Source organism: Ictalurus punctatus, chromosome 1 (genome assembly GCF_001660625.3).
Source record: "Ictalurus punctatus breed USDA103 chromosome 1, Coco_2.0, whole genome shotgun sequence".
In the NCBI taxonomy this organism is placed as follows: domain Eukaryota; kingdom Metazoa; phylum Chordata; class Actinopteri; order Siluriformes; family Ictaluridae; genus Ictalurus; species Ictalurus punctatus.
Window position 1 is genome coordinate 5,478,788 of NC_030416.2, and position 26,345 is coordinate 5,505,132.

Genomic DNA, 26,345 nt, shown 5'->3' on the forward strand with positions numbered 1-26,345 from the left:
AATTTATCAAATGTGCTTGTGACAAGGTGTGATGGAAAAATAGTCCCGCACAAGAAAATTGATGGCAAGGCCGCAATAGCACTTTTGTGCGAAGGTGTTTTATTGACAGTGCTCCTATTTACAGTCCACCAAATGTGCACAAAAATACGTGAAGGTCCGAAAAAAAAACTAGACAAAATAGGGGAAACGGAGGAAAACTATACAAAATTCTAAACTCTACAGTTGGTAACTCCTTCCACAGAAAGGTAAATACACCATATACTTGCACTACAACTTCAATTTAAAATCTTTCTTCGTGTCTTTCAAATCTTTTAAATCTTTTGTGTCTATATATACAGTGAGGGAAAAAAGTATTTGATCCCCTGTTGATTTTATGTTTGCCCACTGACAAAGAAATGTTCAGTCTATAATTTTAATGGTAGATTTATTTGAACAGTGAGAAACAGAATAACAACAAAAAAATCCAGAAAAACGCATGTCAAAAATGTTATAAATTGATTTGCATTTTAATGAGGGAAATAAGTATTTGACCACTCTGCAAAACATGACTTAGTACTTGGTGGCAAGACCCTTGTTGGCAATCACAGAGGTCAGACGTTTCTTGTAGTTGGCCACCAGGTTTGCACACACCTCAGGAGGGATTTTGTCCCACTCCTCTTTGCAGATCTTCTCCAAGTCATTAAGGTTTCGAGGCTGACGTTTGGCAACTCGAACCTTCAGCTCCCTCCACATATTTTCTATGAGATTAAGATCTGGAGACTGGCTAGGCCACTCCAGGACCTTAATGTGCTTCTTCTTGAGCCACCCTTTGTTGCCTCTGCCGTGTATTTTGGGTCATTGTCATGCAGGAATACCCATCCACGACCCATTTTCAATGCCCTGGCTGAGGGAAGGAGGTTCTCACCCAAGATTTGACGGTACATGGCCCCATCCATCGTCCCTTGATGCGGTGATCCTGTCCCCTTAGCAGAAAAACACCCCAAAGCATAATGTTTCCACCTCCATGTTTGACGGTGTGGATGGTGTTCTTGGGGTCATAGGCAGCATTCCTCCTCCTCCAAACACGGCGAGTTGAGTTGATGGCAAAGAGCTCCATTTTGGTCTCATCTGACCACAACACTTTCACCCAGTTGTCCTCTGAATCATTCAGATGTTCATTGGCAAACTTCAGACGGGCATGTATATGTGCTTTCTTGAGCAGGGGGACCTTGCGGGCACTGCAGAATTTCAGTCCTTCACGGCGTAGTGTGTTACCAATTGTTTTCTTGGTGACTATGGTCCCAGCTGCCTTGAGATCATTGACAAGATCCTCCGGTGTAGTTCTGGGCTGATTCCTCACTGTTCTCATGATCATTGCAACTCCACGAGGTGAGATCTTGCGTGGAGCTCCTGGCCGAGCGAGATTGACAGTTCTTTTGTGTTTCTTCCATTTGCGAATAATCGCACCAACTGTTGTCACCTTCTCACCAAGCTGCTTGGAATGGTCTTGTAGCCCATTCCAGACTTTTGTAGGTCTACAATCTTGTCCCTGGCATCCTTGGATTGCTCTTTGGTCTTGGCCATGGTGGAGAGTTTGGAATCTGATTGATTAATTGTTTCTGTGGACAGGTGTCTTTTATACAGGTAACAAACTGAGATTAGGAGCACTCCCTTTAAGAGTGTGCTCCTAATCTCAACTCGTTACCTGTATAAAAGACACCTGGGAGCCAGAAATCTTTCTGATTGAGAGGGGGTCAAATACTTATTTCCCTCATTAAAATGCAAATCAATTTATAACATTTTTGACATGTTTTTCTGGATTTTTTTGTTGTTGTTCTGTCTCTCACTGTTCAAATAAACCTACCATTAAAATTATAGAATGATCATTTTTTTTGTCAGTGGGCAAACATACAAAATCAGCAGGGGATCAAATACTTTTTTCCCCTCACTGTGTGTGTGTGTGTGTATATATATATATATATATATATATATATATATATATATATATATATATATATATATATATATATATTACTTTTCATGACCTTTATGATAAAAAAACTATGACATTTAGAAAAATATATAATGGACAGGTATGGAAAATGAATGCTGTAAAATGTTTCTGAACACTATAACTACTTTGAACAAGAGAACTAGGCTGTAATAACGTGTACTTTTACATAGTAAAACAGAGGTTTGAGTGCAGCAGGAAAGCGAGACCTTGTGCTTGCAGGAAAGTACTTCTGACATTTGGAAAGTTGCTAAGGCTTGTCCAAAAAGTCGCTAGACTTTTTTGTCTGACTTTTATTTATTTAAAAAAAAAAAAAAGTCGCTAAAGGGGTCTAAAAAGTTGCTAAGTTGGCAACAATGGTCTGCACTGACAGCTAGATAAAAGGCAGGCTAAGCTCCACCTCTCCCCAGCAAATAGAAAATACAGAGGGAGAGAAAACACAGTGTTTTTCATTTCCGCACATTCTATTTGAAAAGCAAAAAAAAAAAAAAAAAAAAAAAAAAAAAACACAGAGTACCCAAATGATGCCCTGTCTGTTTTTTTCTTGAAAAAATTCACGCCCCCCTTCTGAGCTCTCCACACCCCCCAGGGTTGAGAACCACTGTGTTAGACAAAGGTCCTGGAGTTGGAAATTGTGACTATTACTCTGCAAGTATTACTCTGTAATTATGTTAAGCCTAGTTCTTCATATCTACGGTTGCTTAGAAAAGATGCATAACTGAAAATCTGACATGTGGGTGGTGTTAACTGACAAGAAAGATACTACTAAGTTCATAGAGAGGTCAGAAACTGTCTCACCCAAAATCTGGGGCAGTTAGAAACAGACTTTTGTACACAGTTGCAACAACAACAAAAAACAACCCTGAAAACTGTGCTCTGGGCTCTTGTGCATGATGTTTTCAGACATGTGTACTTGAGACCTTTCTGAAAAAAAGCAATAAATTTCCTACCTATTCCATGGCTGCTGCGTGTATAGTTTTATCTTCTAGAATTTCTTCTAGAACAGCTGTATAACAGCTGTATAACAGGAGGAAACCATATGGAACCAGTGGCACTAAGCATGCATTAACTGTGTCAGTGGGGCTCACTACAGCCTTAGTCACAAAGGAGGCCTGAATGGTTTTGGTTGCATTAGGCATGTTGGCAAGGCTCAAGGACCAGCAAGGTAGTCCTATGGGCAATGGAGGAGGTATGACAGGCAGTAACGCCATAGAAGGTCAACATCTACCTGTGCGATTAATAAGGCAAAGAAGTTGTTCTGCATTGGTTAACTCAATCACTTGACGTGAATCCAACTGAGCATTCATTACATTTACTGAGGGCAAAACTGTAGGTAAATGACCCAAGAACAAACAGGAACTCGAGACAGTTGCAGTAAAGGAATGGCAGAGCATGACCTAAGAAGAAACACAGCATCTGGTGATGTCTATGGGTTCCAGACTTTTGGTAGTCATGGACTGCAAAAGATTTACAATCAAGTATGACAATGACAATTTAAATTATGATTATGTTAGTTTGTCGAATTAAAAAGGGGGGGGGGGGGTATCTGGATTATTTAATTTAATTTCCAATATACTGCAATAGACAGCTAATATAATAATTTTGTCAATGTCCTAATATTTATTGACCTGGCTACAGTGATGCTTGAAAGTTCGTGAACCCTTTAAGAATTTTCTATATTTCTGCATACATTTATATTGGATTAAGGTCAAGACTCTGACGTGGCCATTCCAAACATGAACTTTATTCTTCTATGGTAGAACAATTTGTGTGCTTAGGGTTGTTGTTTTACTGCAATGTTGATGAGTCCACCATCAGGAGAACACTGAACACCAATGGTTTGCATGGCAGGACTGCAAGGAGAAAGCCACTGGTCTCTAAAAAGAACATTGTGAAGCATGATGGGGTAGTATCAAGGTTTGGGCTTGTTTTGCTGCATCTGGGCCTGGATGGCTTGCCATCACTGATGGAACAATGAATTCTGAATTATACCAGCGAATTCTAAAGTAAAATGTGAGGACATCTGTCCATGAACTGAATCTCAAGTTAAAGTGGAGACTAGAAGCTAACGTGAACGAGGAATGAGACTTTGACCGCATAATTGTTGTCAGTGCGCACCAATAGAGTAATGTATTGGAAGTCAAAAACCAAGTATCTGCCCAACCCACTGATCAACGTGGCCCAAAATAAATTGAGAGAGACTAAATAGATAATCATTTGATTACTTACAGCCATACAAATAGGCTTACTCCTGCTCTTTAAAGATAAACAATCTGAATATGAATATACTTCAGTGAGACCTGTGAAGTCTGAAGAGCTTTCTTCTGCTCGTAAACCGTTTTCTGCTGTATGTCTATTATTGCTTCTTTCAAGAGCTTCATCAATTCCATTAAGAATTTTAGGACTATTTAAAATAGTTTCAAATAGGAACTGTTGATAGCGGTAGTATTTTAGAGTAGAATTTGGGGGAAGAATTCAAATGAATTTGCGCTGCACTGATCAGTGAGTGGCGCATATTGATTGGCCCATGCTGTGCTCTTCAGTGGTCCGCACAGGTATTTGGTGCGTGTTGCGCTGTTCTTCTGAGTAGCTCAGGTTGAACCAGTTTTTGAGTTGTTTGGCTTCCCATAAATGAGAAAATGATGTGACAGTACTGACAGTGGCAGCTCTTTAGGTGTCCTATTCTGCAATAGTTCCTCAGGCAGAGAAATGCTGAGGGCACAGCATCCCAACACATTGACATCCCAACAGTACACTAACCTGTCTTGTTAAAGAAGGTCTTAATAGACTGGGATCCAGCAGTTCTCCTAGCCTCCCTCTTTTTCTATTCATTACTTTGCTGGTACCCAGATTTATGTTTTTTCCCCCGACAAGTGGTAGTCTCTTGTACTTCCACGGTAACTTTACTTCTAACTTTAAGTGTTCTGGGATATCTGGGGTGGGACTTACAATTTTATTGAGTCCATCTGCAGTTCATCAACAACTGAGCTGAAATAATTAATAACCATTGGACTAAACCATTTTTAGGGAGAGGAAATGTTTGGAAAACTTCTTTCACTAAATTGCATGTTTTTGTGGTTTTCATTAAACTCTCAGGCATATAAGCTGAAGCTGTAATATATATATATATATATATATATATATATATATATATATATATACTATTACTACTGTAAAATACATACTGGACTCCCAGAAGCATCTGATAATATCTGCACACAAAATCTGTTTTTTAGTTAGAGCTATATTTCTTATATTGATGTGAAAAAAACAACTGGTCTTATCTCTTGAACTGTGCCAATAACAAGAACTTCAAGGAATGACAAAACTTTGACATGCACAGGTTGGTCAGTGTTGGACAGCATTTAAAGAAGATACAAAACCATTGCAACAAACCCAATTTATAAGTCAGCCTTCATCTGCCAAAACATCTACAAGTCTCTAAATATCTATTCCCTCATAAGCATAATGTGTCTCAAATCTTCAATCAGCTGAGCAATTTGCTTCATGTGGGCTATGCACAAACTAGTCCATTGTCGTTTTTAAATGACGGTATTTATTTTGTCGTAACTGAATGACTGACCACCTTTGTCTTAAAGCACCCCTATTGTGCTTTTTTGCACCCCTATTATGTCGTATGCTATATAGCTGTTTGTGAATGTAAAAAGTCTGCAAAGTTTCAAAGCTGAAAGTGCACAATAAATGTTATGGGAGCCACTGTCTCACAAAAGGAAGAACCGATTGTGAATAGCCTGAAATGAGTCGTGAGTAATTCCAGGCTTACTTCCTGTACAAACCTACGTAGGTTTGTAACAAAAAACCCAGCCTCTGGGCATTACTGGCTGCTCGCATACAACTTGTACTTTGACCTGCCCTCAATCACTACAGATGTAGTTGCGTCCTAAATGAGTTAGGTTCATGACTAAAAGATGTAGTTTTCTGCGTTGCAAAAGCAAAACCATTTTGCATGGACTCCCAAAGGATGAGGACATAAAGCATCAGTCGTTAGAATTCATTTTTAAAATGATACACAGCAGTTCAAATCAGACCTTCGTTTGCGTGCCCGTAATTTCACTGACAAGTATCAACGTGGGATTCACAATGATCGATTAATTATTTATGTATGATCATTATGTATGATAGACATTTTATACTAAACTAAATGTAAATAATGTAAAAATGTAATGTAAAAAGAAATCAAACAAATAAATTTCAAGGCACTCTTCCAACAAAAACAAAGCATACATTACTCACTTTGAAAGCAAAGGGCTGCAGAACATTGCCTTGTACAGTGGTGGACAGCACAAGAACTGCAGTCTCTGGGCAGTATATATACCAGTTCACATTAATGCTCTGGCTCTTCAATATCTTCAGTGTTCGCTTTTCAGGCAGCACCTTTTCAGGCAAAACAAATAAAATGACTTCTATCTTATCAACATAAATGCAGCATGTAAAAGAACAAATTAGGGTTGCTAAAATGATAAAATATATAAAGATTTATAGTTTTAACATATTCGTTGTTCCAACTCTGTATGCAACGGAAAATCTAACTGTAATGTAACTATACCTGGTAAAATTCTATCCCTTGATCAGTGATGAAAACAATTTCATTCCAGCTGGTCCAACAGAAGCCCAGAACACTAGAATTCTTGGTCTATTGGCATAAACGATAAATTAACAAACCAACAAGTAGTTTGTTTGTTGCCACACCACTCAGCCTGCTATAACACTTCCTCTGAACATACCTTGCATTCATGGGAGAATTCCAAATGGGGAAAATCAGGAATGAAGTTAATGAAATCCTGAAAAACAAGGCAAATGTCATTAGATATGGCGGGGGGGACAAGAAAACGTCATCAATATTGACAGCAGGTTTCTGATGCAGTAGTTCAGTTTGGATTTTAATACTTACCACTGTTTTTGGTGTTCGTTGAACAGCTAAGATTTTGTTCCCCAATGAAAACTTTATGCACTTTACCTCACCTTTGTCATCCATTCTGTATAGTAAATGTAAAAACAGAAAATGTAGCTCAAGAAATGCCTGTTTCAATACATGCCAGATGATTCTTATTTGCATCTCTCAAAAATCTGAATGTGGCTTTCTTGTATAAATATTTTTAAAAGATCATTGGAACAATAAGATATGTTGTAACAGATCTACTATAGATTGTGGCCAAAAAATAATGTTTGGCACTCCTTTACAGATAAACAACAAAACACTAGTAATTGTATGCAAGCTTATACAACAAAGAAAAAAAAGTGAACACAGCAATTGTGTTCAGATATTTACTTCAATCCAACTGATAAAAGCACACATAATTCACATTCTGTTGGTTATGTGAACTTGTATATGGGACACTTCCTGTTTCCTTAACCCTTAATCCCTTAAATGTACTGCCTCACCATGGTGAAAGATATCAAAAATCCCTCCACAATTTAGCATCTTCAATATATTGGCATAATGTTGACCAAAGTTGGTGACAATCACATGAATCCCTGGGAGGAGTATTTAAAAATTCAGAGCCTGCAATTTTCAAAAACTCCACATTAAATAGAAAATGACCTTCCTGTTGGGCGGAGCTAATGACTGTCATTTTGAAAGTTGTCCAGCTTGATGCAAACAATATATGTACCGAGTTTGGTGACTGTAGGTAAAACTGACCCCACCACTTTAGTCAAAAGTGGGCGCTACAGAGCCCCCTCCACGCCCATGTCTTAGCTTTTCCTAAGTCTAAGGGCTGACTTTCATGAAATTTTAAGCATGCTAAGAGCCTCAAAAATACCTGAACAAATATTAATGTTTGATGTGTTACCATGGGAACACTATATAAGATATCAAAATCCTTTCACAATTTTACATCAGCCATGTCTTGACATTATTCTGACCAAGTCTGAACCAATTCAGGTAAATAGAAAACAACTATTTGAAAGCCTGTTTTAAGTGGCATTCTTCCTGCTGCCAGTTGGTGCCACTATAACCATGACTCACAATAGTCACATCTATGTGCTCAGTCTCCGTGGCTAAACATACATCTCAAATTTGATCTAAAACACTCAATGCATGCAGAAGATATGAGACACTTCCTGTTTCTGCCATAAATGTATTGCCACACCATGACGAAACCATTCGAGATCATTTACATTTACATTTATTCATTTAGCAGACGGTTTTATCCAAAGCGACTTACAATTGAGAAAAATACAAGCAAAGAGATCAAAAATCCATTTGCAATTTAGCATCTTCAATGTTTTGGCATAATGTTGACCAAATTTAATGGCGATCACATGAATCTCCTAGGACAAGGATTGGCAACCTCTGTTTGCAGCTGTCTGTGAGTGCAGTGTAGCAGCAATCCAGTGTCTGCTCAGGTCAAGTGGGAAAAATAACATGCCAGATATACAGTGAGTTTTATTGATGGGGATTTCAACAGGGCAAATCTGAAAATCTTTCAACCCAAATACAGTGAGGGGAAAAAAGTATTTGATCCCCTGCTGATTTTGTACGTTTGCCCACTGACAAAGAAATGATCAGTCTATAATTTTAATGGTAGTTGTATTTGAACAGTGAGAGACAGAATAACAACAAAAAAATCCAGAAAAACGCACGTCAAAAATTTTATAAATTAATTTGCATTTTAATGAGGGAAAAAAGTATTTGACCCCCTCTCAATCAGAACGATTTCTGGCTCCCAGGTGTCTTTTATACAGGTAACGAGCTGAGATTAGGAGCACACTCTTAAAGGGAGTGCTCCTAATATCAGTTTGTTACCTGTATAAAAGACACCTGTCCACAGAAGCAATCAATCAATCAGATTCCAAACTCTCCACCATGGCCAAGACCAAAGAGCTCTCCAAGGATGTCAGGGACAAGATTGTAGACCTACACAAGTCTGGAATGGGCTACAAGACCATTGCCAAGCAGCTTGGTGAGAAGGGGACAACAGTTGGTGCGATTATTCGCAAATGGAAGAAACACAAAAGAACTGTCAATCTCCCTCGGCCTGGGGCTACATGCAAGATCTCACCTCGTGGAGTTGCAGCGATCATGAGAACAGTGAGGAATCAGCCCAGAACTACACGGGAGGATCTTGTCAATGATCTCAAGGCAGCTGGGACCATAGTCACCAAGAAAACAATTGGTAACACACTACGCTGTGAAGGACTGAAATCCTGCAGCACGCGCAAGGTCCGCTGCTCAAGAAAGCACATATACATGCCCGTCTGAAGTTTGCCACTGAACATCTGAATGATTCAGAGGACAACTGGGTGAAAGTGTTGTGGTCATATGAGACCAAAATGGAGCTCTTTGGCATCAACTCCACTTGCCGTGTTTGGAGGAGGATGAACGCTGCCTATGACCCCTGGAACACCATCCTCACCGTCAAACATGGAGGTGGAAACATTATGCTTTGGGGTTTTTTTCTGCTAAGGGGACAGGATCACCGCATCAAGGGACGATGGATGGGGCCATGTACCGTCAAATCTTGGGTGAGAACCTCCTTCCCTCAGCCAGGGCATTGAAAATGGGTCGTGGATGGATATTCCAGCATGACAATGACCCAAAACACACGGCCAAGGCAACAAAGGAGTGGCAAGGTCCTGGAGTGGCCTAGCCAGTCTCCAGACCTAAATCCCATAGAAAATCTGTGGAGAGAGCTGAAGGTTCGAGTTGCCAAACTTCAGCCTTGAAACCTTAATGACTTGGAGAAGATCTGCATAGAAGAGTGGGACAAAATCCCTCCTGAGATGTGTGCAAACCTGGTGGCCAACTACAAGAAACGTCTGACCTCTGTGATTGCCAACAAGGGTTTTTAAACCAAGTACTAAGTCACGTTTTGCAGAGGGGGTCAAATACTTATTTCCCTCATTAAAATGCAAATCAATTTATAACATTTTTGACATGCGTTTTTCTGGATTTTTTTGTTGTTATTCTGTCTCTCACTGTTCAAATAAATCTACCATTAAAATTGTAGAATGATCATTTCTTTGTCAGTGGGCAAACATACAAAATCAGCAGGGGATCAAATACTTTTTTCCCCTCACTGTATTTGGGTTGAAAGATTTTCAGATTTGCCCTGTTGAAATCCCCATCAATAAAAACAGCATCTGGATAAGAGTTCTCTGACCATTAATTGTCTCATACAAAATGTCCAATACAACTTTGCCTGCCTGAGGTGGGATATAAGTCACTGTTAGTCACTATAAGTAATCATTCTAATGAATGATAGAACTGAATTTGCAGGGGAGGAAAAAAGGTCAGACTTTAACTGTAATGAGCTCAATGTCAGGAGAGCAGTGTTTATTGACAAATAAAACATCCGTTTCCCAACAAGAGTTCACCAAAACACAAACTCCACCAACTCTGCGTTTACCAGAGTCTGTTGTTCTGTCCAGGTGGTGAATGATGGAACCAACCAGTGTGACTCCATTGTCTGGAACTGTAGCATCCAGCCATATTGCAGTGAAGGCTAAACAGCACCTCCTGATGTCCCGTTGGAACTTCAAGTGTTACATTTGTTTATTTTGTTAACCAGCAACTGGATGTTCGCTAATAGAATACTTGGAAGAGGGGTACTGAAGCTTATATTCCAAGTTCTGCACAAATCCCAGCATGTCTGCCTCTTTTGTGCTTCTTCATACTATACCAACTCCATCGACATTCAGATGAACAGTTCTTATTGATTTTCAGACACTTTTCAGAATACAACACAATATACCGGTACAGAATCAACATTTTTACTCCGATAGCAACCCTCACCACCCCACCCCCAGAAATTCCCAACTACGGCTTGAGGTCACAACTAGGCTATAGAATTAAATACAATTAACTTCCAGTATATAGTGATGATAAAAAGAATATTAAAAAAAAAAAAAAAAAAACATATTATAAACACATCACAATTACACTTTTGACTGTGAACATGTTTCTCACATAATTATTACTGCCAAATAATCCAAATAAGTTAAATATCTGGACCATTTCTTATAATATAAATTTAGTTCGTCAATCTGTTTATAAGACATATTCTCAAATGCAGCCTCTCTACCTAGTTCAGCTACCCATTCCTGAAAGGATGGGGCCTCCTCTAACTTCCAGGTCCTAAGAATTATTTATTCAACTATAAACAAGTTTTCGGAAAATGGTTTGCCAACGGGGATACTTGCACAGACTAGCTGCTAAATACATAAGCTTTTTTCTATGCTTTGATATCCCATGTCCCCGCTGGCTGACAGTCAAGTCGTGTACATTTATGACCTCTGGTAACACTTTTTGATCTGAATGTGTGATCTTTCCTGGCAGTTGTCTGCCTATATGAGACAGAGACATGTGATTTCTGGGGGACCAGTATGCTTACAAATGTGTTTATGTTAATGAATTAAGGAGAGAGCCGTGCATCTCAGTGATTAAATAATGATTAAGACATTGTAGTTAAAACACAGAAGAAACTCTGCAACTATCGGTTACAATGGCTGCTCCGAGAAATCGTAATACCCCTAGAAGGATGCTGTGTATTTCACCAACAAGAGGACATGCTGAAATGAGACCTGACTTTTGCTCCAAGAAAAAAAAAAAAAAAAAAAAAAAAAAAAAAAAGGTAGTTTGACAATTTATTTATGAATATATTGTAAAGACGTTGTTTAACACTGAGCAGGGTGTCAACAACTCCGAAGACCGTCTCTTAAGTCAGAGGGTTCTTTAGGAGGTAGAAAAAACATTTAAAGATGTTTTAAAAGAAATGGGTGTTTCGTCCATAATGGTAAAAAAGAAAAATGGTTGTACTCCAATGTGAAATAAATCGGTGGAGACACACTGAGTACATTTCTGTTCCACAGTCTATAAGGATCCCCACCCTTCATGTAGTGTGAAAAATGTACCCACCCCCTGTGACTACATTACTTAAGGTTTAAAAAATTTTATTTTGTAACAGCAGCAACACAAAACTGTTGTACATTTGGTAACTGGTGATTTTAGAATTAGGCTCCAACTGTCAAATATGTTTTGTGAATGGTTTTCTCAGGCAAAGAGCACGATGGCATGGAAAGAGTATACAAGAGTAATCGGGGTGATCTAATGCTTAGGAGTTCTACAGTACTTCAACTTGGGAACATTCCAACATGGCCCTCAGAGAGGCATTATCTAAGGTACGTATATATAATATAGATCAGATCACCAGTATGTCTTTACCCACTCCTGATCTGGAGTCAAAATTATTACTTTTTATTTCCTCGTATGGGTTTATGACAGTGAGCAGTCATATACACTATAAGCCAAAGGTATAGAAGCAGGCAAATTATTTTTAAAGGTTCCAAAATATTTTAACAGTTAAGCTATATTTCCAACAGAATATACTGTAATTTCCGGACTATAAGCCGCTACTTTTTTCACACGCTTTGAACACTGCGGCTTAAACAATGACGCGGCTAATTTATGGATTTTTACAGGGTAACGAGCTTCACGCCGCCAAAACATTTAACCTCGTCACATCGGACCAATGAAATTACCGGACAGGTCACAGTGGACCAATGACACTATTCAAATTAAATCAAACGCACTCACACTAAATTCTTCAGATCAGTCATTTTGCGCTTCATTTCAGCCCTCTTAAGTGTAAGAGCATTATCAGTATTGTACGGCAGTTGGGACAGTAATTAGCTTTCAGATGTCAGATGAAAAACAACTTTTTCAGAGACAGGATTGTATCGAGGCACAGATCTGGAGAAGGTTACAGAAACATTTCTGCAGCATTGAAGGTCCCAATGAACACAGTGGCCTCCATCATCCGTAAATGGAAGACGTGTGGAACCAGCAGGACTCTTCCTAGAGCTGGCCGCCCGGCCAAACTGAGCGATCGGGGGAGAAGGGCCTTAATCGGGGAGGTGACCAAAAACCCGATGGTCAATCTGACAGAGCTCCAGTGTGTCTCTGTGGAGAGAGGAGAACCTTCCAGAAGAACAACCATCCCTGCAGAACTCCATCAATCAGGCCTGAATGGTAGAGGGGCCAGATGGAAGCCACTCCTCAGTAAAAGGCACGACACCCCGCCTAGAGTTTGTCAAAAGGCACCTGAAGGACTCTCAGACCAAAGATTGAACAAAGATTGAACTCTTTGGCCTAAATGGCAAGCGTCATGTCTGGAGGAAACCAGGCACCACTCATCACCTGGCCAATACCATCCCTACAGTGAAGCACAGTGGTGCCAGAAACATCATGCTGTGGTGATGTTTTTCGGCGGCAGGAACTGGGAGACTAGTCAGGATCGAGGAAAAGATGAATGCAGCAATGTACAGAGACATTCTTGATGAAAACCTGCTCCAGAGCGCTCTGGACCTCAGACTGGGGTGAAGGTTCATCTTCCAACAGGACAACGACCCTAAGCACACAGCCAAGATAACAAAGGAGTGGCTACAGGACAACTCTGTGAATGTCCTTGAGTGGCCAGGCCAGAGCCCAGACTTGAACCCAATTGATCATCTCTGGAGAGATCTGAAAATGGCTGTGCACCGACGCTCCCCATGCAACCTGATTGAGCTTGAGAGGTCCTGCCAAGAAGACTGGGAGAAACTGCCCAAAAATAGGTGTGCCAAGCTTGTAGCATCATTCTCAAAAAGACTTGAGGCTGTAATTGGCACCAAAGGTGCTTCAACAAAGTATTGAGCAAAGGCTGTGAATACTTACGTAAATGTGCTATTTTTTTTTTTTTTTTTAATACATTTGCAAAGATTTCAAACAAACTTCTTTCACATTGTCATTATGAGGTATTCTTTGTAGAATTTTGAGGAAAATAATGAATTTAATCCATTTTGGAATAAGGCTCTAACATAACAAAATGTGGGAAAAGTGAAGAGCTATGAATACTTTCCGGGTGCACTGTACGTTATGTTAGATGCCAGACTCTCCTATCTAGACTATGTTGAAGGTACTTCATAAAACATAATAATAAAATGAATATAAAATATAAAAGACAAATCCAAATAAACAATAAAGTTCCAATGAAAAGTAAAGCTATATGTTCACTTCATCTAACTTGTTCTGTACTTGTAATACAGATTAAATATGTGTGGGCAGATGATGTAAACTATGGATCAGGTCCAATGTTATTTGGGACCAAAGAGCAAGCTGAATTTTCTCAACATAAATTTTGTGTGTAATCTGTTATCAGATTGTCTAGATGTACATCACACATATGATGAACAAGATTTCCTCTCCTGTGCTGTAATGATGGCTGGAAACTAGGTCTTATTCTCACATACTGTAGAAAGGTCATATAGAACATAGAGAAATCTCATTTAGTGCTTTGGGAATTAAGTCACCTTTCATATTGACTTTTATTCTGATCACAACCAGACAGTTATATTGTTTCTGGGTTTAGTCTTTGTTTAGACTTTGTTGATGCTGAAGAAGCAAAAATCTGAGAAACCCTTAACCATCAGACGAATGATTTGCAATTTCAGCAAACAATGCTTGAAAAGAAACCTGTATAACAAACTTGAAAAGGTGGAAAGGGGTTCTATGAATTAGTTAATGTCTCTCTCTCTTTATATTGCTATTAAAGTAGTGCTTAAACAGATACATAGAAGACAAATATACAAGTCAGTACCAACATTTTTAAAACGTGACGGTACTTGTTTTTCTGCAGTAGGGTAGGTATCGATGTTAATGAGTATACCGTGGTTGCAATTCTTCCGGAACTGAAGAGGACAGCAAATACGCACAAGTGTTTTAGTCGGTCCACAAGTGGTGGAGAAGAAGAAGAAGAACACCTACTAAGCACACAGGAAAAACTACAGAAGATGGCGACGAGTTTAGCTCCGCCCCGACTCGTTGAGAGGCAGAGAGAGGAAAGCTCGTTGAGAGGAAAGGTAGCATCGGTTGTCAGTGTGCAGCCAATGCTATTGTTCCTTTTAAACAAAGTGAGGAAACGCCTGGAATTTGGCAAAGCACCTGAAAGATGGTCCTATATTATGTTTGTTTGAGGCAGCTGGCATTTTGGCCATGAAACCAGCTAACATTATGCTCCATGTAATGTTTGCGATACCCACTTATTTGTTAACGACGCTAACGCATTGCAATGTTATAAACTACCTCCTAATGGGCCACCATGCATCGCCATTCAGCAAAATGTAGACTAATGTCACTAATAATTGTTGAACTGTTAATGGTTTTAATAAATCTTTTTAGCCTGCCACCATATCAGTGAATTTAAACTAATGCTTGCATTCAGAGTATAAGGGGTGTCTGCGTGTGTGTGTCTGTCTGTCTGTCTGTCTGTCTGTCTGTCTGTGTGCGTGCGTGAGTGTGCGGATTTAGGAGTGCACTTTAACACTTGTTATTAGCACTGTTTTATTAGTCATTGTCAGGCAGTGTTTGATAACTTACATATCCCTCTCTCTATATTTAGCCAGTATTAGCCAGAGGAGGATGTCCTCCAGGAGTTTTAAATGTTATTTAGAATTTTTTATTTATTTTAAACCACACCGTGGTTTCGACTTTGGTATCGAGTATCGTGTACTTTTGATGGTATCGGTACCGACTACTAGATTTTTGGTATTGTAATATCCCTAATGCATACCAACTTAATCTTCACCTATCATCATTCCCTGTTAACGAAATCTGTCACTACCTAATAAAACAGATTAAGTCACTAACCAAAGTAAGTATACAAACTGAAGCTATGATAAAAGAACAAAAACAATGAACCTTTCTTAAAGAAATTCCTAAATCCTCTGACCAAGTATATGGCTGTGCCATCTGCCTATTAAATAAATGCCAGTCCTTCATGCAGAAAAATAAGGATCAAATATTCTGCCAGTAGTTTGGCACTGTGACTCAAAAAGTTGTTTTTCATCTGACATCTGAAAGCTAAATACTGTCCCAACTGCCGTACAATACTGATAATGCTCTTACACTTAAGAGGGCTGAATGGCAGTTCTTGTTAAATAATATTATGTTTCTTCTTATAATGACATATTTTATAAATTATATTCTTATATATCTTATATTATTTTGCCTTTACTTATACGTTGACACCGGAGAAGAGGGACCAATGTGGCAATGTTGCTGCAAAGGTGAGCCTGCACAAGGACATGTCTTTGCAATTTTAAGTGTCAACTTAAGTCAACTTAATCCTTCACATGGTATTCATAAGTTGCCATAAGTTTCTGCTACTCTATGGATCATGCTGAATTTGAACAAAATGATTTGACTTAATTTCCGTAAACAATAGTAAACAAAAGTTATTTCTTCCTAAATTGTTTATTAACTTTTATTGCATGCCTAAATACAATAAAAGGTATTTTCCAGATTCAGATGCTCCTAAACAAATTATTATAAAGTATGAGTTTGTAACTTGTCAAAAAATACTGTACTATCATTTCTAATATAATGCATTTAATATGGAAAATATTTTCACCGAAATATTTCAGAGAAATTTTTTACATTAGTTTACACTAAATGTCTAGTATTCTGTTCTGTTGGAAATATGCCTTAACTGTTAAATTATTTTGGAACCTTTAAAAATAACTCGCCTGCTTCTATACCTTTGGCTTGTAGTGTATATGACTGCTCACTGTCATAAACCCATATAAGGAAATAAAAAGTAATAATTTTGACTCTAGATCAGGCGTGGGTCAAGACATACTGGTGATCTGATCTATATTATACAGTATCTCACAAAAGTGAGTACACCCCTCACATTTTTGTAAATATTTGATTATATCTTTTCATGTGACAACACTGAACAAATGACACTTTGCTACAATGTAAAGTAGCGAGTGTACAGCTTGTGTAACAGTGTAAATTTGCCGTCCCCTCAAAATAACTCAACACACAGCCATTAATGTCTAAACCGCTGGCAACAAAAGTGAGTACACCCCTAAGTGAAAATGACCAAATTGGGCCCAAAGTGTCAATATTCTGTGTGGCCACCTTTATTTTCCAGCACTGCCTTAACCCTCTTTGGCATGGAGTTCACCAGAGCTTCACAGGTTGCCACTGGAGTCCTCTTCCACGACGACATCATGGAGCTGGTAGATGTTAGAGACCTTGAGATCCTCCATCTTCCGTTTGAAGATGCCCCACAGATGCTCAATAGGGTTTAGGTCTGGAGACATGCTTGGCCAGTCCATCACCTTCACCCTCAGCTTCTTTAGCAAGGCAGTGGTCGTCTTGGAGGTGTGTTTGGGGTCGTTATCATGCTGGAATACTGCCCTGCAGCCCAGTCTCTGAACGGAGGGGATCACGCTCTGCTTCAGTATGTCACAATACATGTTGGCATTCATGGTTTCCTCAATGAACTGTAGCTCCCCAGTGCCGGCAGCACTCATGCAGCCCCAGACCATGACACTCCCAGCACCATGCTTGACTGTAGACAAGACACACTTGTCTTTGTACTCCTCACCTGGTTGCCACCACACATGCTTGACACCATCTGAACCAAATAAGTTTATCTTGGTCTCATCAGACCACAGGACATGGTTCCATGTCTTTAGTCTGCTTGTCTTCAGTGAACTGTTTGTGGGCTTTCTTGTGCATCATCTTTAGAAGAGACTTCCTTCTGGGACGACAGCAATGCAGACCAATTTGATGCAGTGTGCGGCGTATGGTCTGAGAACTGACAGGCTGACCCCCCACCCCTTCAACCTCTGCAGCAATGCTGGCAGCACTCATACGTCTATTTCCCAAAGACAACCTCTGGATATGACACTGAGCACATGCACTCAACTTCTTTGGTCGACCATGGCGAGGCCTGTACTGAGTGGAACCTGTCCTGTTAAACCGCTGTATGGTCTTGGCCACCGTGCTGCAGCTCAGTGTCAGGGTCTTGGCAATCTTCTTATAGACTAGGCCATCTTTATGTAGAGCAACAATTATTTTTTTCAGATCCTCAGAGAGTTCTTTGCCATGAGGTGCCATGTTGAACTTCCAGTGACCAGTATGAAGGAGTGTGAGAGTGATGACACCGAATTTAACACACCTGCTCCCCATTGACACCTGAGACCTTGTAACACTAACAAGTCACATGACACCGGGGAGGGAAAATGGCTAATTGGGCCCAATTTGGATATTTTCACTTAGGGGTGTACTCACTTTTGTTGCCAGCGGTTTAGACATTAATGGCTGTGTGTTGAGTTATTTTGAGGGAACAGCAAATTTACACTGTTACACAAGCTGTACACTCACTACTTTACATTGTAGCAAAGTGTCATTTCTACAGTGCTGTCACATGAAAAGATATAATCAAATATTTACAAAAATGTGAGGGGTGTACTCACTTTTGTGAGATACTGTATATATTAACATTAACTGGATATGAAATACACTATTTTACAAATATATTTTTCTGTGTAATACCTTTTTTGTCAACTCGTTTCATCAGTGTGCTGATGCTTTAATTCAGATCGAGCAGCGCAGCAAAATAATTTAAACTCAACGCCAAAACTCCCGCTTCACTGCTGCAGCGTCCGAGCTTACAAACTGCAGTTTTGTTGTCATTCCACACAAGAGACATCATCTTTACACACAGCACGAAATCACTGTTTTCCCACCCTCTTTTGATTGACAGGATATAATCGGCCCTGATCATCAGATGTTCCTAAACTGTTGGCCGATGGCCAAAAGCGTGAAAAATTGCCTTATTACTAGGGATGCACCAAAATGAAAATTCTTGGCCGAAGACCGAACGTTTTTTCCATTTATTTTGCCATTTTTTTCACCATTGCATAAATTAAATAGTCAAAATGTGCTTTTTACTATTTTGTCTAGCTTTTCAAAGAAAAAAATCAATTACAATTTCAAAATATGTATTTAACACTGAACATTTTTTTTTCATTCCATCAGGTATAGGCTACCAACAGGGCACAATATAACTTTAAATAAATAAATGAGTAAAATAAACATTTTTATGTGGTCATTTTTGAGCCCCCCTTGTGTAGCCTATGTTAGGCCTATAACTGATTGCTGAAAGAATTTAACACTCTGTAGCCTACAACAAAAACGTGCATTAAAAGGTGCATTGACAAGAGTGCAAAAATGGTTCTATTCGGCTGATTATATTCGGGATATATACCGCTCACCTCCCTGTACACCTCGCGGAGTATTAGTAGATATAGTACAGTTAGATACGTTTTTAATGTTATGTACCGTGATCGATTTAGTTAGTTTGAACTATAGATTAGTTTAGTCCATGCTGGTTTTTCCGCTCCATAGTACTAGTTCATGTTTCTTGTTTTGTGTTTTGACCCTGTTTTCTGTGACCGCGACTTTGATTCCTGGTTTTCCTCCGTTTATGCCTGTTTGCCGATCACCTGACCCTTTGCCTGTCTTGACTACGTTTTTTGGATTACAATTTGGATTTGTCTGCCTGCCTTAAATAAATACGTCTTTACCTGCTTCCGTACTCTACTCCCTTACGTCTCGTGGTGTGACAGAATACACCGGAACAGAAACAAAACAAACGCACGTCCACGCACGTTTACTGTCCACAGTAAACATCCGAAGAGCACGTAGCTCGTGCATGCGCGCGCCCCCTCATCAAGGTCGTGACATTCGCGCTTCTCTCTCTGGTTGCTAGGCTATTTTGTCACGTCATCAAATACGTCATTGTTCGGTCAAATTTATTTGGCCTTTTCACTTATTCGGCCGAACACCGAAAATGCTTTTTTTTTTTGCTATTTTCGGCCGAATAATTTCGGTTGCCGAACATTCGGTGCATCCCTACTTATTACCCTAATTTAAACGTTTTTTAAACTTTCCTACAGACCGCAATTACACCACTGACCACTAGGGGTCATTTGGGACACAACTTTAGTATTTACTCTCCAAACCATGTTTTCGGAACAGAAGTAACGTAATGAGTAAACGTACTGCGTTTACTCTGCAGACCAACTAATCAATAGTTATCGATTTTATCAAATATTTGCTGCAGATCTACTTTATAGTCAAATATAATACCTGTTTAAATTATTTCAGTGTGTGTATTTCAATCTCATATTGTAACTCTGTTACAATATTGCTCATACAATTACTCATATTGTAACACTGTTTGTGTGTTAGAAAGATTTCTACACTTGCTGTCTCCTGAGTAAAAGATGTACATTGCCACCTAGTAGACTGAGAGCTTCAAAGTTTCAGCTACCAGATTCCTTACCTGAAAGCAATTGAGTTTTTGTCTTCTGGGCCCTTGACCACAACCCCAGTGGCACCACCAGATCGGACAGCAAAAACCTAGCATAGAAGAAAAGTCATGTATATTTCATAAGAATGCATAGCAGAAATGACACATATATATTTTATATATTGTATATATTGTGTGTGTGTGTGTATATATATATATATATATATATATATATATATATATATATATATATAGATGGATGAACTATGAATGGCAAAGGCAGGTGAGCAAACCTAGTTGTATTTGTCAAGTTAAATTAAACTATTTGGTTTTGTGCTTCTATTTAGGATTTTTCCTGCATCAGATGAGCCTCCTTTTTGTGCTTTTTAGCCCTCCTTTAACGTAATGGGTCCATTTGACCAAATTCCACATTTTAGATGTCTGAAATACTGGTTAATCTCTTTGAAATTATTTGACTTTTCCTCATTTAGGGTCATGAACTTATGTGCAAATATTTCTTCTTATGGCTCGCCTGAGATGAGCCATAATAAAGGTTTATTGTTTTAAGCTGTTCTTTTGTGATTTTTGTGTGGATTTAAACTGTGGAAGTCAATTTTACAAGTCATAACATAACGGATGTAACTTTTTTCCCCCAACATAACAGGAGGTTTAAATAAAGACTATAAACATTAATCTTGTACATTTGTAGGCTTAACAGTCTTTTACATTTACTATGTTCCCATTTATTTGTTTTTCTTTACATTTATATTTTATATGCTATAAGCGCAACAGAAAAACCTTAGGCCTATCCTCCAGTGATCACACGTTCATCATCTGTAATGATGCTGCAGCCATCCGTGACCGGGAGTCCAAGAAAGCAAAACTGGCTGTGCTGTTTAGGTGGGTGGAAGGCATACTCTCTCCCCCTTATCAATCACAGCAGCACTAGCCAATCATAGGAGGCTGTGAGCACATGTATGCAGAAGGGAGCACATAGCTCTTTCCTCTGAGTGCACTGCAGCATGAGCAGCAGCTTGAAACAGCTACACTTGTGTAGTTTCACATGTCTCAGAGGAATGCCCTCCCAGATTGATAGCTAATATGATAGGAGAGACCTCTTATTTAGCCTAGAAGGACCAGCAGTACCTCCACTTCCTGCAGAGGCTAAAGGGCGCCAGCCTCCCCCTTCTCCTATCACCACCAATGTATACAAAGGGACAATAGAGAGCAACCTGACCAGGTGTCTCACCATGTTTGGTACGGGAACTGAACAGTCTCCAACCGCAAGACCCTACAGTAGATTGCGAGAAGAGAACTGAACCATTCGCCTGCCATCTGGCAGAAGATACAGGAGAATCCGTGCCACCACCAGCATACTCTGCAACAGTTTTACCTGAGCAGTCAGATAATTCCACAGCCTGCTGCCTCCCAATGCTCACCTGGGCTAGTCAAACGCCTAAACCAAGTGACTCAAAACATTGCACACCTACACTTTTTATTTGTGGCGCTTGTTTTGTTGTTAATATGGCTGCTGTAAATGTTATTGTAACACTACTCAGTAGGTTACAGCAAATGTCCTGTGTATTTACTGTACAGCACATATTGTTCTGTGTATTTGTTGTCCTGCACTCGTCTCACACTGTTGTGTATTTGCACTGCATGTAGTCTTGCACACTGTTATGTGTTGCACCATGGCACGTTTCCCCCCCAGTTTATTTAAAACTATAGTTTCCAATTCAACTAATCTAAATGCACTGTGTTTGTTAGATAGATTTTATATACCCCGAATAATTATTACTCTGTAATTGGGTATTTCTTTAATGTCAACTAAAATGTACTGCTAGCTATAGAAGCGCTATACATATATGGCTACTGGACAACTGTTACGTTATACACACACGACACAAGGATGTTAAAGAGTTAAAGATAATAATATACCTTGTTAAAACTAGCCAGTGGATAACGTTTGATCTGAATTTGAGAGCATTGTATTTAGCGAGCTAGCAGTGTCGGTGTTTAAAAAAAAACATAGCCTACCTGTTTATTAGCCTCATCGAAAAATACGTTGTTGACACTCGATGCATTTTCAAATTGGACAGGGTTTTCGCTTAACTCTAAATAATAACCCTCACTCATCGCTGTCACCTAATCACCTTACTGCTTCCGATAGCATAAAAATCACAAGTTACTTGGGTACGTCCTGATACAGCGCACGAACTATACATGTCACGTGACCAATCACATGAATGCAACCTTTTCCGGTGTTGTGTCGAACTCTACTTCCCCCGGCAATATTCAAAATGAAAACTCTCTCACAAATATACGATTATTTATTGATAGAAATAACAGTAGTTGGTTATGTTAACAAAGACATAAAAACGCAACAAACATAGGTTCTGGTAGGCCATTTTGAAAATATAACCTGAGGGTAGGGGGGAGTTCGAAACGGACATCTAAGCTGTGTCTTGAAACCGCTCCCTGTCTCCTATATATATATATATATATATATATATATATATATATATATATATATATATATATATATATATATATATATGGTGTCGGCCATTTTGTAGTGGTGTCCAGATTCTGATGCCTATGTCCGAAACCGTTCACTCTATAGAGAATGACATCTGAGTCCACTATATGGGGAAGAAAACGAGTGAGCGAATTCGGACGTTGATAATGCGTCAGAGAGGACTCTGTCGCGGATATTATGGATTGTCACGTAAAACAGTAAAGTTCATTTTCTCACTGTTCATTTGTCACGTTTATTGTATTAGTTGATAAAGGGAACAAAAACAGCTTGTCATGCTAATTTACTATTAGGCTTGTTTGTTATATTTAATAAATATATTTATTATATTTAAAAATAAAGAAAATTAGAATAAAAACACTACCGTCTGTCACATTTATTGTATTTGTTTATTGTAGATAAGTAGAAAATAACTATTTTCGTTGGGTTTAATTTTCAAGGGGTTTCCTGTCAGTGTCCAGAAGCTGAATCCCGAACTAAACCTGTAGGCTAAACCGGAAAATCTACTCATCTGGCTAGTGTTGGTTTTAGGCGAAACTTCGTTTTCCTGAGGAGAATAAAAAGGCAGATTTCAGAAAGTAATTTTAAGGCGTGCTTTGTTAGTTCAAAGATGCCATCTATCTGTAAGAAGACATTAGACATTATACATCCAGCTGTTAACTAAATAACTGATGACTAGATCCTTCCAACTTCTGTAAGACACAAATGCAACTATATATATATATATATATATATATATATATATATATATATATATATATATATATATATATATATATATATAAAATTCCCCAGCCGTCCTTAATTAATAATTCGTCAATACATTCTTTTCTAATATATGTGAATACTGTACTGTGAATGTGTTGACTAATAAATGTGAACAATCCACCAAATTATCATTTGATGTGTACAGTTGGTAATTTAAAAGTTAAGTTAAATTGCAAATTAAGTGGCTGAAAATAAATACTGTGCCAATCAATCAATAATCTGTATCATTTATCTTCAAAATATCTTGATACAGATGTATTTTAATTAACAAAACGTTACACTTACATTTGTTAAAATTGCCGCTCCAATGTTACCGTCCGGAATGTTTATTTTTCTTTTGCATTCTATTGCCGTCTTGCTTTGGAAATAGTGCCTTTGCGAGTGTACAACCGATGTACACTCGAAATCAGAGTGCATTGTGGGTATAATGAATGAATAAATGTAGGGAATGAAGAATTGAAGAAATGTAGGGAAAATCAGAATTCGGACACCACTACAAAATGGCCGACACACTTTATAATGCACTATATAGGATAGGGAGCGGTTTCAGACACAGCAGCAGACTCCTGTAGAGCTTGCTGGTTCCCTGCAGTTGCAGTGCCAGATAGAGTTGATCCATTGTCCTCAGCAGGCTCTTCAGGTGCTTCTCGTCTCCTTTTAGGAGTCAGGGAATCCGTGCTGCTCTCACAGTCCTCTGTGACTTCGCTGTCACTGGCGTTGCTTGATTCAATCTCAGATGTAGCGTCTTCCTCGCTTGAAATCTGTGATTTGTTTTCATCCCGGTTGGTGTCCTCGTTCTCTTTTGTTCTGGTTTTCATAGTGTGTGTGTGTGTGTGCTTTGTATTTAAATACATTCAATATCTTTGTGGGGGCTTTTTATCGTTTTCACTTTGTAGTTAGTATAAATGTATAAATGTCCTGGTTCACTACACAAGTTGCACACCTCAGTGTTTATGCAGTCTTTGCCTTTGTGGCCGAAACTACCACATTTCCAGCATTTCATCTTTTCACAGTCCTTGGCTTGAACTGTTGCATATGAAGCAGCGCTGAATTTGGCTTGGATATGAGATGGTTCCATTGTATGGTCCCATCAAGATGGAATTTGGTATTATTAATTAATGTTCTATCAGAGTTTTTCTTGAGCTTGATTTTATATTGTCTGATGGGGCAGAAAACTAGTATGAGCTTGCTAGTCCACCCATTCACCCTTGCCTCTGCCAGACATGATACTGTTCCCTTGAAGTCAAGCTGCTCAAAAAAAACTGGAGCAGTAATGTGGTATATAATAATGCTACCAACGCCAGTAATGTGGTTGAGCTACTCGCACCAATTCACAGTGATATTTTCTATCAAGAAAAACTGATGCTTAACCGGGTGGTCATTAAAATTCCCATGACAACCGGTAAAGATGAATTCTGCTTGATGAGGAGCGACGCTGTAGCCTATAAACTAAACATCCTGTCAGCCTTGCTAGTTGTGAAAAAAGTGTCTGTATCACCAGCTGTGAGATTGGGCCATGCACAAGCACTTCTTTCAACAACTGCCAAGTACCCCATTGACAGAGTGTGCCTGAAAAACATTTCTGCAACGATGCTTGATGAGGCAGTGGTGGCTTGGCGGTTAAGGCTCTGGGTTACTGATTGGAATGTCAGGGTTCAAGCCCCTGCACTGCCAAGCTGCTGCTGTTGGGCACTTGAGCAAGGCCCTTAACCCTCTCTGCTCCAGGGGTGCTGTATCATGGCTGACCCTGCACTCTGACCCTAGCTTCCTGACATGCTGGGGTATGTGAAGAAAAGAATTTCACTGTGCATTTGTGTATGTGATCAATAAAAAAAAAAAAAAAACTCATTGATAATGATGTGTTTGCAGGATCCTATAATAACAACCCATATGCATTTTGGCCATTTATCTGGATGGACAACCGCACCCACAAAAGCCTCTGCAGCCTGAATATGAAAGTAGTTCTGCAGTGCAGGAATTTTACGAGTTAGCGTTGACTTCTGGAAAGCATCTTAAAAAATCAGGCTCTATCTATAGATAAGCAGGATTTTCTGCATGGCTATACCCTCTACGCATTTAATCTCACACTAGATGAGGAGTACAGTCAGCACATATCGCTTATCAAGTCTGGAAATATTATACTAGAAGCTCATTTTAGACAACTACTACCCTGAACTATCAACTTAATTGCTTATGCCATATTCTACAGCATCATTGAAATGTCAAATCGCCAACAGATCCTGGTTGATTACTATTAATATGTAAAAATGGACACTGTCCAGCTTACGACTAGTGACACAGTATCGGAATGTATTTATTCATTTGTGGATCGCATCCTGTGCATTTGTGGATTGCTGCACACATTTATGGATTTAGCTTCAAAAATGACTCTGTTCCCACCCTGATTGTAAAACAAAATGTGATTGGTTGGAGCGAGAACGTGCTACAATTGCTCAGCGCAATGTGGGCGTTACCCGATTGGCTTGAGTAGATGGTGGACGAAGTCCAACTATTTGTGGATTTTGTGTGCACTCTTGACGCTAGAAATGTTTCAAAACCCACAAATGTGTGCAGCAAGCCACAAATGCACAGGACAGGATTCTCAAATGAATACCAGGCAGAGTTCTGTTTGTGACATGAAAACATATTTGTAAAAAAAAAAATATTAGCAAATCTCATTTTATTTATTTGTGAATTGAATTCATTTTTGTGAGACTCCTAACATATATTTGTGGATCACAATCTATTTATTTGGAACTATGAAACAATTCTAACCCCATACATTTCTGGTTTGAGACATTTTATCTAAATTGTAACGAACATTGTTTACACTCTTCTGTTGAACATTCTTCAAAATGTCATCCACAACATTATCTAAAATATCCTCAACACTTACACCGGCCATCGTGGGTGGGTCTTTTTTTGCAATGTGGTCGGG

At 39.0% G+C, this 26,345-nt stretch overlaps 1 protein-coding gene across 4 annotated transcripts in view; it reads right to left on the bottom strand.

Annotated features, from left to right (window-relative positions):
• rmc1 (regulator of MON1-CCZ1) overlaps positions 1-22,353 on the bottom strand; it is a 65,977-nt gene extending 43,624 nt beyond the window's left edge. For all 4 annotated transcript variants that reach the window (XR_008396302.1, XR_008396305.1, XR_008396303.1 and 1 more), the window contains exons 1-6: positions 22,141-22,353; positions 20,137-20,213; positions 6,903-6,987; positions 6,736-6,792; positions 6,558-6,644; positions 6,245-6,385 (exon numbers count right to left, since the gene is read on the bottom strand). Coding sequence is in view for 1 of the 4 variants with exons in the window: in XM_017467002.3 (XP_017322491.1) it covers positions 6,245-6,385; positions 6,558-6,644; positions 6,736-6,792; positions 6,903-6,987; positions 20,137-20,213; positions 22,141-22,239 (546 nt within the window). In the remaining 3 variants the exon portion in view is untranslated. The remainder of the gene's footprint in view (positions 1-6,244; positions 6,386-6,557; positions 6,645-6,735; positions 6,793-6,902; positions 6,988-20,136; positions 20,214-22,140) is intronic.
• Between the last annotated feature and the right edge of the window lie 3,992 nt (positions 22,354-26,345).